We start from the raw sequence: 12,999 nt of genomic DNA, 5'->3' as shown, positions 1-12,999 counted from the left end.
CCATGCCTAGATCTCTCCCCATGTAATACCAAGAGCCCTCAACACCAAGAGGACTGGACACCTGGAAGTGCTCCATAGAGACAGAGGAGGAGGAAGAAGAAGAAGAGGAGGAGGAGGAGGAGGAGGAAAAGGAGGAGGAAAAGGAGGAAGAAGAAGAGGAGGAAGAGGAAGAGGAGGAAGAGGGAGACGAGGAAGAGGAGAAGGAGGGGGAGGAGGAGGAGAAGGCGGTGCTTCTCTCAGTCTGCATTGCCGAAAGGAGTCACAGGCTGTGAGTTTGTCTTCCTGTCTGCTGCTCTTCAGGGTCAGCTTTGTGTGCCCTCTCCCAGCCTGCTTGAGGTCCTGGTTGCAGCAGATCAGGAACTTGACCTCTGATTGGGAAAGTATATCAGCTGACAATGAGTAAGAGTCCACTAGTATGTTTGTGGGTGTCAGCCCGTCATTAAGGGTTTTTCCAGCACCCCACATCACACAGCAGTAATGACAGTGTGGGCGGGCTACACACTGCAGCTGTTTGTCAAGTGTCTCCTTCCCTAATTAACAGAGGAAAAAACCGCAATGCTCAGAGTTAAGTTACTGATGCAGGTCCAGGTGAGACCTTCCAGAGATTGTGGACTATGATGTCAGCCCTTAGATCTTGCACTTTTCATTGTTGTATAGTATTCCACTTCATGGAATACCCCAACTTGTCTATCCAGTTACTTTTTGAGTGCTGTTTGTTTGTGTTGTTTCTAATTCTGAGTTAAAAAAAAAAAAGCAGCTATGAACATCTATACAGAGTGAAGCTGTGTGTCCTCCCCCCCATTTATTTATTGGGTGTGTGAATGTGTAGGCACTCGTGTACCATGGTGTACATGTCATGTAAAGGTCAGAGTACAAGAGTCACTTCTTTCCTTCCATTGTTTGGGTCCTGGGGATTGAACTCAGATTATCAGGTTTGGTGGCAGGCATCTTTATAAGCTGGGTCATGTGGCTGGCCCCTTGTGTGCTTTCTCCTCTCGTGGGTAAATGCTTACAAGTGACATGCTGGAACCTAAGATAGATGTATGCTTGTATAGGAACACACAGTTGTTTGCTTTGATTTGTATTGCTTTTGTGTAAATCTCGGCCCTCTCCTGTGGACAGGATGCTGGTCTACTGTGTCTGATGACTGCACCATCTGTCTCCCATGTCTGGGCCATGCTAAGCTCATCACATGACAGCTCCTGCATCTGACTCCTCTCTGGCCTTGGTTCTTCATCTGAACACAGGGAGGAAACACTTTGCTTATCATTTTCAGCCCTTTGGTTTTTGCCATGGAGTTAATGAACCCAGAGAGATCAAGAAACTTGTGGCAGTGGTGGTGCACACCTTTAATCCCAGTACTTGGGGGTGGGGTGGGGGCAGAGGCCGGGGGATCTCTGTGGGTTTGGGACCAACCTGGTCTACAGAGTGAGCTCTAGGACAGCCAGGGCTGTTACACAGAGACCCTGTCTCAAAAAAACAAAACAAAACAAAACAAAACAAAAACAAAAACAAAAACAAAAACAAAAAACAAACGAAAACCAAAAACAAAAAAGAAAGAAAATAAAAAGAAAGAAAATGGTTTTCAAATGGTCACACAGAGCATTGAGCAGTCAACAGAGAGGAGTCATCCCCTCTCTCCTCCCTGCCTTCTCAGGATGAATAGGGGACAGTCTCCCTGCCCTTTTCATCTCAATGATAACAGATGGCAGCATTTCGTAAGACAGGGCCGCCAGGCTCCCACAGCTGGAGGGCCCTCTACTGGCGGCTTTTCCTCTCCCGCGGGATGTCCCTGTCTGCACAAGAACTCAGGGATGTGGCCCAGTGGGCAGCGTGCTTGCTTGCCTGGGAATCATCGAGCTCAATTCCCAGCACTGTCTGAGCAGTACACCATGATGTGCACCCACAATCCTAGCATTTGGGGGATGGAAGGCAGGAGGCTCTGACTTTCTGGGTCAGCCTGGGCTACATAAGACCCTTTCTCAACACACAAACACACAGGCATGCACAGAGGGAGGGGGAGAGAGAGTGACAGACACACAGAGAGACAGAGAGACAGAGACAGAGAGACAGAGACAGAGAGACAGAGAAAGAACACAGAAAATATCTCCCAGGATATTTTGATCCCCCTGCCTCAGCCTCTTGCATCTGAGACAGTAGGCCTGTACCATCATGTTCAGAAGCGGACTTCTTGTGAGCCACTGGTAGGTCCATGGCTCTTAGCACCGGGAGCTCCGTGGTGTGGGCTGTGGAGTGTGGGCAGGCTGGACGTATGAGGCAGGAGGATGGGAAGCCCCTGACTATCCTTTATTTTTTCCATGAACCTAAAATTGTGAACAAGGATACTGTCTTGGGAAAAAATGAAAATCAAAACAAAACAACAAAGCCAGGAGGTAGAGAGAGGGTTCAGCAGTCAGGAGTGCTCACTGCCCTTACAGAGGGCAAGGTGTGGTTCCCAGCACCTACTCTGGGTGGCTCACGACTGCCCAAAACTACAGCTCCAAGAAAGTTGGCACTAATTTCTGTGTTCTGCAGATACCCACACATGTACTATACACGTGTGTATTTGGGTGTTGCACTCAAGAACACACATATACACACACATACAAAATAATAAATAATCTTTAAAAAGAAATACAAAAATAAAGTTAGTGTGAAATAGTGTCAGACTAGGGCTGGGGGTGTGCAGTGAGCACTTGGCTCGCACGGGCAAGGCCCTGGCTTCTGTCCCCAGAACAGAGAAAATATATTCTTAGAAAGATGCAGGCACATTGTGCACAGCATTTCTTTGTGTGAATATGTCTGTGTGTGCATGCACACATGTGTACATATGGACTTGTGTCCTTATAGCTGTCCCCCCAGATGGGGACATCGGATATCACTTGTTCTCTTTCTAAGTTTTTATTTGTGCGTGTGTGTGTGTGTGTGTGTGTGTGTGTGTGTGAGAGAGAGAGAGAGAGAGAGAGAGAGAGAGAGAGAGAGAGAGAGAGAGAGATGTGTGCAGTGGCCAAGAGGGCTTCGATCTCCTGAAGTTAGACTCACAGGCAATTGTGAGCTGCCCAACATGGGTGTAGGGATCTGGACTTTTTCCAGACCCCTTAGTTTTTGAGACTGAGTTTCTTACTAAATCTGGAATTCACTACCTTAGGCTAGCCCATAGACCAGCCAGCCCGATCTGAGAATACCCCTCTCCAGCGCTATGGTTCTAGGTGTGAGCCATGTGCCTGGCTTTCATGTGACTGGGAGTTGGGTCCTCAGCTTACCCACTTTACCCATCGGTGAGCACCTTACCCACTGAGCCACTCCTCTAGCCTTGAGCTGCCCACTTTGAATGGTGGTTCACAAAGACTTCATTTGCCATGGGGGAGATGGGAACTGGAGCTCAAAAAAAAAAAAAAAAAAAAAAGAAGTAAAAGAAAAAAGACTCAGTTGGAGGGAGCTCTGGAGTGAGGGAAACTGAGGCTAGCTTGGGGAGTATAAGGTAGATGCGAGCAGTTCTGCCTTTCCTGTCCTCTGGGACAGCACTGTCCCCAAGGCCTTATAGATCTGTCCTCATGGTCACCCTGTTCCCTCCAGCAGGGTTCAGCTAATCCAAGGGCCTATCAGGTGGTATCTCAGTAGCTTCGATGTCCACAAGGCCACTGAATTACATGCATGAAGATAGGCATTTTTATATCTTAATGTGTTAGATTACAAAACAAGCAAGCAAAAAACCGCAGGGCCAGTAGGATAACTCAGCCGATAATGGAGCTTGGTGCAAAGCCTGTGCTGAGTCCCCAAACTCCATATGGCACACACGCGCACATTAAAACAGCAGCAGACCCTCACAGTGCGAACTGCCTTGAGACCTCGCTAGTTCCTAGGAGACAAAAGCCTTTGCTTTCCCCCAAGGCAAAACAGAGTTTTTCTCTCAGTGATCTCAAGCCCCCTCCTATCCCTTCCCAGGGAGCTGGTAGTGTCACCACAAGGCTTCTGATTGGCTGTTCTATGCCCCACCACCCCACTCCCTCTGTCTTGGTCAGGGGAGAGCTGAGCCGGCTCCTCTAGGGAGTGAGTTGTGGTTTGTGGGCTCTCCTGTTCCTTGAGGATGAGGATACTGATACTGGCATCCATGGGGCTCCTGGTGCTGGTCCTGCTCTGGGCACAGGCAGGAGTGACCTCAGGCAGTAAGTAATTATGCTGCTCTTTAAGTGGCATGGAGAGAGGACCCACCTTGATCCGCAAGAGTCAGGTTCCCTCCAGATGCCTCTTTGTCCCTCTGACCATCCCCCTTTGCTTCACTGGGAAGAGCAGAGCTAAACTTAGAGGTGAATTCTCCCCAACTCCCTCCTTCCCTCTTCTGCCTTCTTGAAGCAGGTAAGGTAGGGCCTGCAGAAGCTGCTGGAGACTTGATCTGAACCCTGGGGGAGGGACTGGGAGGCTGGCGTCAGGGGTCCTGTAGAAACTTTCCCAAGCTTGGGTGACTTTCTGGAGGACGCTGAGATGGACGTGCATATGTTTCCTGACTGTGGAATGTTAACTTTCCCAATTTAGCATTTTTAAAATGTGAAAGTAGGTAGCATTAATTTTCATAAGTTTTTAAACCCAAGATTTTCAAGATAAACATAGAACGCATCTAATGTCTATGCCTCCGTCCTTTGAAATCTAGTATGCATTTTCCATTTGGTGATTTTTCAACTTTTTTTGTGTGTGTGGGGGATTGTTTTGGTTTTTTCCGAGACAGGGTTTCTCTGTGTAGCCCTGGCTGTCCTCACTCTGTAGACCAGGGTGGCCTCGAACTCAGAAATCCACCTGCCTCTGCCTCCCAAGTGCTGGGGTCAAAGGCGTGCACCACCACCGCCCTGCTTCAACTTTTGTTTTTTTGAGACAAGGTGTCATATAGCCCAGTGTGTAGTCGGGTTCTAGAGCCTTGGACTCCTAACCTGCATCCACCTCCCTGTGCTGAGATTACAGGTGTGTGCTCCATGCCTTTCTAGTTGTTTCAACTGGAACGCTAAAGTTCATTGGAAAAAATTGATGTCTTTAGATGGGGCAGGCGCTGTGGTTTCCAACACGTTCCACAATGTTTTCGTATCTGAATTAAGTATCAGATTTTTGTTTCAATTACTTAAATTTTCTCATACACCAGTGAGGGTCCAAGCATGCAATAGCCTGGGGTGACCTATCAGTGGGGTGTGGGGTGCCAGGGCGGCCATCTCCATTTGTGGCTTCCTCCTTTGGGGATTCAGTGAACCCTTGTTAGCTGGCTTCACGAATGGAGAGAGGTGGATCCACGTGACCATGGAAACAAGAGGCCTTTCCCTTCCTGGCTGCAGAACACACAAGGTCCATTACAAACCTCTTCTCAGAAGTGAGTGAGTGTGAACCAGGCAAGCTGGAGTACACACATTGGGGCTGGAGGACTACAAGTTTCAGGCCAGCTTGGGCTACATAGCAAGACCCTGTTCCAAATAAGTAAATGGGGCCAGCGAGCTGTATCAGAGGGGAAAGGTTCTTGCCACTAAGCCAGACAGTCTGTTTGATCCAGGACATATATGGTACATGTGTGAATTGCTTCTAGCCAGTTATCCTCTGGCCTCTACATGTGTTGTAGTATAGGTGCCTGTGTGCACAAGTGTGCATACTCAAACACACTCACATACATGTGCACACATGCACACACAAGCACACACACGAGCACATAAAATACTGTGCACACACATGTATGCACACGCATATACACACACATATACACATGCACACACATGCATACACATGCACACATAATACAGACACACATACACACATTTACACACACACATATATACACATGTATACACATGCACATACAAGCAAATACACACATGAATGAAAATGTAAAATAAATAAGATGCAGAACCCAGGTGAAGCCTTTTGCCTGTCGTGCCCTCACCTTTTCGGTTACTTTTTATGGATTTGTTACCAAATGATCTTTGTTCTTTGAAACATTTTTGTGAAATGACAGTATGGTTATGGTTGTAGTTGTTTGTTTGTTTGTTTGTTTTTTTAAGTGCCTGAGAAATGGGAAGGGCTCTTAGAACATGTGCCCTTTCTAGAAGGTCAAGGTGTTCCCAGGCTGGCTTTGCAGGGAAACATGGACACGCTGTCAGTCATGGATAAGCAGGAGGCAGGGCTTGTGCACAGAAAAGAGCTGAGTGTCTGTGCATACTATGTTATATTCATGCCACTGTAATAATGCCTTTAAAAGGGAGGTGCGGGGGACTCACTTGTAGAGTTCTTGACTGGCATGCATGAGGCCCTGGGTTTTGTCCCCAGCAAACTCACTCCCCGGCATACAAAACTACAAAATCAACTGAAAAACCACAATGGTTGGGTGTGGCAATGGACATCTGTAATCCCAACACTTAGAAGGCTGAAGGAGTCAGGACCAGCCTGGACCACATACTAGGCTGTGTTTCAAAACAGCAAAAAAATTATTTTCTTTCTTTTTCTTTTTTGTTTTTTTGTTTTTTGTTTTTTTGTTTTTTGTTTTTTGTTTTTTGAGACAGGGCTTCTTGGGAGCAAGTATTCTTATTCATTGAACCATCTTGAACCTGCTTGAGCCATCAGAGGCATTGATACTGGTTCAAACTGGGGAAGGGCAAGTGGGCCAAGGGGTATGGCAAACCCTTAGACCTGTAGGAGGTTGGAGAGCATCCCTTGTTCCCATCTCCTCGTTCTCATCTTGTGCTGGTTCTATCTGGTTGTGCTTTCAGAAATTGCAGACTCACAGGATGGACAGGAGGCAGCATCCTGCATGGCTGCCTGCGAAAGTGAGTTGCATCTCCTAGGGACACAGAGTCACACCTCTACCAGGAGTCTCAGGCCATTGAGCCAGAGCCAGAGCAAGGGGGCTGTGGAGGATGGCAGAGCTGAAGGGTGGGGTGGGGAACAGTCCCATAGGAACTTGGTTGTGTTCCCAACCAGTGGGAGGACAGCCAAGCCACCCACACACCAGAAAGGCAGGCAGTCCCAGCCCCCAACCATGCTCTTCTCTCTTGGAGTTCGCAGATAGATAACTGTCTTTGGGGGTGGAGCATACCCAAAGAAATTGGAACTAATTGGTGAAAGAGAGAAGCATCCTGGGGACCTGGTGTGGCAGTGATGTGGTGACATTGAACTATGACATGTTCTCTGTCAGGTTGAAGACAGGCTTGGAAAATTACAGACATCTCTGTTCCTCACACCCCTCCCCTCCAGCAATTCCTCTTTATGCCAACAAGTCTTCCCCATCCAGGCTGGCTGCCAATAAGACAGAGCCAAAAGCCTGTTCATACTTTATGATTATGGAGGTTGTAGAGGAGGATCCAGGCTGCCAAAGATGTGCGTGCGTGCGTGCATGTGTGTGTGCATGTGTGTGCGTGTCTCTCTCTCTGTGTGTGCATGCATGTGTGTGTGCATGCATGTGTGTGTGTGTCTCTCTCTCTGTGTGTGCATGCATGTGTGTGTGCATGCATGTGTGTGTGTGTGTGCCGGGGTGGTGCATGCATGTTCCTGTGCCATGATATCTGTGTAGAGGTCAGAGGACAACTTCAGAGAGTCAGTTCTTTCCTTTTACCTGTGGGTCACAGGGATTCAGGCTTGGTGGCAAGGGCCTTTCCCTGCCACCATCTCACTGGCTCCAGACTGCAGAAGTCTGAATGTGCCCTTTGCTAAGTTTGTTAACTACTTTCAGTCTCAGATTAAGTTTCTGTAAAATAGTGAAAGCGAGAGTACTTCCTGGAGGAGGGACTGGCAGGGAGATGGCTCAGTCAGTAAAGTGCTTATCAAGCAGACGTGAGGACCGTGAGGACCGAGGTCCAGTTGCCAGAATCCACATTTAGAAAGTTCAGGTGTAGTGGTTCACACTTGCAACCCCTGGGGCTCGTGAGCCACCAGCCCAGCTGAATCAAGGGGCTCCAGGCCTGTAAATGATCGTGTCAGAACACAAGTGAGGTGCCTGAGGAATAACAGCTGTGGTGTTCTCTGGCTTCCACACACATGTGCATGCACACAGACACATGCACGTGTGTGCACATATCCTAAAAGATGAGAGCTTAACTCAGAAAAGCCTTGCTTAATTTACTAAGTATTTTCTGTGAGTCTGTTTTCTGAGCCATTCATGGGTGTCTGCTGCTTCCTGGCTTCTCCAAGCCAGGCTAGCCTCTTAGGTCCCACCTGGGAAGGGGAAGTGCGAACGATGCTGAGTGACATTTGCTAAGGTGACATTGCTCCCTCCATCTGGTTCCGGGGACAGTGGGGCCATACCTCCCTGTGGGCACCAGACACACCTACCAATTCTCCTGCAACACCAGCACCAGCTTGCAGGGGGCACCGCTGGAAGCCGGTGTCTGAGCCTCCAGGGCTTGGCCATCCTTGAAGTGCTAGGCCCTTGCCAGATGGCCTTGTGGGTAAGTGTCTATGTAACCGGGAGGCTGGGTTGGCACTAAGGAGTTGACACTGCCCCCTGGATTTCTGATTCATCTAATAAACAGAGATCTTTGCATCTCAGACTCAGGATGTAAGGTCCTCAGGGAGGGTGTATGGAAGGAATACCATCTTGGTGCCAGGTGACCCAGCAGCAAGAAACTGGGGCTCAGGAAGGAGTGAGAAGGGTCACAGGATATGGGGTCAACTTGACTGAGGGTGAAGTGTTAAGGTCCAAGGCTTGAGCAAAGTCAAGGAAAGCCAGAGTCTTTAGTCAAATAGTGGGACCTGAGTGTGGGGATTGACTCATTGTGTAAAGTGTTACATAAGGAAGAGGACTTTTGTTTGGATCCCAGCAACCATGTCAAAAGTTCAGTGTGGCCATGTACACCTGTAACCCTGGTATGAGAAAGCAGAGACAGGAGGATCTCTGGTGCTCACTGACCAATCAATCAGTTTGGTTGAATTCACAAGCTTCAGATTCAGTGAGAGACCCAGTCTCAAAAATAATCTGGAGAGCGATAGGAAAACACTTAGAATTGTCCTCTGACCTACAGCCCCACCCATACACAGAGACATACACACACCACACACACAGACATACAAATTCACAGACACACACAGACATACAGACACACAGACACACACAGAGACACACATAGACACATAGACACACACAGATACACACATACAGACATACAGATACACACAGACACACAGACACACAAGACATTCAGACACACAGACACACACATAGATACATATAGACACACAGACACACACAGAGACACACAGAGACACATATAGACACACACAGACATACAGACAGACACACACAGATACACACATACAGACATACAGATACACACAGACACACAGACACACAAGACATTCAGACACACAAACACACACATAGACGTACATAGACACATAGACACAGAGAGACACACAAAGACACATATAGACACACAGACATACAGACACACACACACACAGATATATACATGCATATACAGACATATAGACACACATACACACAGAGAGACATACAGACACACACAGATACACACAGACACACACACACACAGAGATACACACAGATACACATGTGCACGCACGCATGCACACACGGAGACTGGTGGACATACATGTTCAGATGAGCCTCTAGGCCCACCCTGCCATTCTTTCTGCTTGACTCTGGCCTTGCACTGTTTAGTCCACGGGCAGAAGACAAAAGTGAGTGGTTAGATGGAGTGGGTGAGTCCTGGCGGAAATGTGGGCTCCTTTACTGGGTGGTTGAATGGTTCTTCTTCTTCTTCTTCTTCTTTTTTTTTTCTTCAAATATCTAAAGAGCCTATGTATCTTTGTAGGAGAAGCTGCCCACCTAGTCCTGTATGTCCTATTATGATGGCTGCCATGTTTACCTGCCTGTGCAGTATACGTGCGTGGCCTTTTAGTTTTCTCTGAAGTCCTGAAGCGAGCTCTTGTACCATTCCCGAGCTGGCTGAAGTACTTGCTGATAAGAGCTTCTCAAACTGTTCTGTGTGTCTTCATGTAGACCACAGGGTGGTGCCTTTGGAATGACTCCACATACTTCTCTTTGTTGTTTGTTTTTGTTTTGTTTTTGAAATAAAGACTCTCTGTACTGTCCTGGAACTCACTCTGTAGACCAGGCTGGCCTTGAACTCACAGAGACCCTCCTGCCTCTGTCTCCTGAGTGCTGTGATTAAAGGTGTGCACCACCAGGCTTGCCCAATTCCAAATTCTTAACTAATAATGAATGGAGGGCTAGAAAGACGGCTCAATGGTTAAGAGCCCTTCCTGGTCTTCCAGAAGACTAGTTCAGATCCCAGTACACATGCCAGTTAATACAACGTCCTGTAGTTCCCGTTGTAGGGAATCAAATGGCTTCTTCTGTCTCCTGGACACCCTCACAACATAGCATATAGACTCAAAATAAATATATAAATAAAAATAAGTCTTAAAAAATAATGTTTAAGAATGGTGCTGAGGATAAATGGCGGGGTCTCCCGGTCTCACACACACCAGAGTAGCACTCTACTATCTACCCACCTTCCTCTAGTGGCCCTTCCCCCACTCCTCTGAGAAAATGACAATGTCAACAACTCCAGTCTCAAGATGTCCTGGAAATTGTCACAGCTAGTCTGATGAAGTCTGTTGTTCTGGGAGGATAGTGCCCTACAATACCTTTGTAAAGACTACCAACTGATTCATATTTCTGCAGGACCGCCTTCTTTCCTTCCATCTGTCCGTCTGTCCATCCATCCGTCCAGCAGTCAGTCTCTCTGACCTCCTTTCTGTCCTCTCTTCCTTCCTTAAGTCCTTCCCTGCACACAAACAGGCACACACACACATGAACACACACAAGAACACAAACACACTCACACATACACATATGCACACATGAACACACACATTCACACATGAACACACACACAAACACACACACATGAACACACACACACACACATGAACTCATACTCACACATGAAAACACACACACACTCACACTCACACATGAACATACACACATGAACACACACACGCACTCACACATGAACATACACACATGAACACACACACGCACACACCTCCCAAACTCTGGGATGAAGGCTGTGTGCCATACCTGAAAGATAAGTAATTTTTTTTTTAATTTCTTTTTTAGTTTTCCCTTTTTATTTTAGTTTGTAGATTTCTGTTACAGGAATCCTACCAGACTTTGAAATCTTTCTGGGTAAAATGAGAACATTCATGTAGCCGGGAGAAGCAGGCACCTGGCTGTTTCTGTTATTTATGACGGAAGTATCTCAGTATCCACCACCCAGAATCTAGAACCTTCTTTTTGAGGAAAGGATTTTTAGCCTCTAACATCAAAGAGAACCGAGAGGCCATCTTTCTTATAACATTTTTCTTCAGCTTCAAGACTTTCAGGTGATGTCTGTTCCTGGGTCCCAGGTGGAAGTTCTGAAGGAGTCGGAATGTCTGAGGTAAGACCCTGGCCTGGTGTTTCCTGTATGAGCCCATGACCCTTTGACATGACTAATGGGCTTTGGGTTCACTGAGCCAGAGCAGAAAACCCAGGGGAGGCAAGCCATGATGAAGAGATGTCACTTTGGAGTAAAGATCAAATGCAGGTCTAGCTTAACCGGTTTTGTTTGGAAACAGGGTCTTATTGTAACTCAGGTTGGCCCCAAATTTGTTATGTGCCCAAGGTTGGCCTTGAACTCCTAATAATCCTGCCTCTACCTCCTGAGTGATCACCTTGTGTACCAACACACTTAGCTCATCTTTATATTTTGACTCTGTCAAGTTATCAGGCTAGATCACCAGTGAGAAAATTGGGAGTTTTCATGATACAGGAGCCTTGAGTGACCCCAAATAGCATCTTTGGGTGGCCTCTTTTCTGATGGAGGGGACTCACTTCCCACTACTGCCTGCCTCTCACTTGGAGCAGGTAGAGAGTTCATGATCTGCTAGTTACCCAGGGGGCACAGCCCGCCACCCCTGTATAGGTTTTGGATGGCTCTAATCTGTTTCGCTGCCCATCTCCCCCCAACCCCCAGAACAGTTGGCTCCCCTTCCCCCATTATCTGAGAAGGTAAAAGGCAATGTCCTGCCTGCCCCCAAGCTTAGCTGCCCTTTTGTGACCCAGCCAAGCCTGGAACTCTCCTTTACGCTGGTTTCCCAGGCCTCCCTGACAGTGGGCTCAAAGCTCCAAGGGCAGCCCGCTGAAGACAGCCCCCGTCTGACAGATTCCTCTTCCTTTTTTATTGCAAATTCATTTGTTAAAAAAATAAAGCCTTTGTCCAAGAATTCAGGGGCAGGAGGTGGGGGGATGCTGGCCAGGGGCAGATGGGTCTCCTGAAAGGCTTTAGGCTGTCTCCTCTAAGGGACCTATTGTCCCCCACTCCTCATCAGAAATGCTAAATCAGGGGCCCTGGGGGTTGTCACTTCCCTGGGACCAGACTGACACTTGTATTCTGAGAGAGGAAGTGCCATTGGAATTTCTCTAAGCTCAGGGTCTGAGATTCCAGGCACTGCCTTAGGACCCCCTACCTCTGACACCAACTGGAGAAGAAGGAGGGGACAAGGGCCTCCCTGGGAGGTGGAAATGGAAACAGTTTCATCTGCTCTGGGGCCTGCGTTACTGGCTTGTGGCTTGGAGTACAGTAGTTCTCTTTATCCTGGATCGGCTTGGTTTCCTGTATCCACATAAGGTTGCAGACCTCAGCATCCCCCCCCCCCCCCCAACACCCAACCCCGACCTTCCAGGGACCAAACACAGGCCCTCCTACCAGTCAGGAGCAGGGCCCAGAGGCCCTGCTCCCAGAACCTCCCTGGCTGCTGTATGCAGCCCCCACTCCTAGATTCCTAGTTTTAATGATTGTAATTTGGAGTTTGAGGGCAAAAGCCAGAGCTCCAGTAGCTGACACAAGCTAAGCTTGGCCACCAGTCCCGATACACCAATTTAAGAACTGAGTAGTTATGAAGAGCAGAGAGAGGGCAGTCAACTCAGTGCAACATTCTGGGAAGAACAGATGCAGGGCTCCAGAG

At 47.9% G+C, this 12,999-nt stretch overlaps 1 protein-coding gene across 1 annotated transcript in view; it reads left to right on the top strand.

The window, feature by feature from the left end:
- Window positions 1–4,087: 4,087 nt before the first annotated feature.
- Window positions 4,088–12,999, top strand: part of LOC117710383 (uncharacterized) — a 79,058-nt gene continuing 70,146 nt past the window's right edge. The window contains 5 exon segments of the mRNA XM_076935276.1: window positions 4,088–4,166; window positions 6,735–6,788; window positions 8,246–8,344; window positions 8,347–8,408; window positions 11,362–11,432. Coding sequence (XP_076791391.1) covers window positions 4,088–4,166; window positions 6,735–6,788; window positions 8,246–8,344; window positions 8,347–8,408; window positions 11,362–11,432 — 365 coding nt within the window.

The sequence above is a fragment of the Arvicanthis niloticus genome, chromosome 6, assembly GCF_011762505.2.
Source record: "Arvicanthis niloticus isolate mArvNil1 chromosome 6, mArvNil1.pat.X, whole genome shotgun sequence".
In the NCBI taxonomy this organism is placed as follows: Eukaryota; Metazoa; Chordata; class Mammalia; order Rodentia; family Muridae; genus Arvicanthis; species Arvicanthis niloticus.
This window is presented reverse-complemented; position numbering and strand designations above follow the sequence as displayed.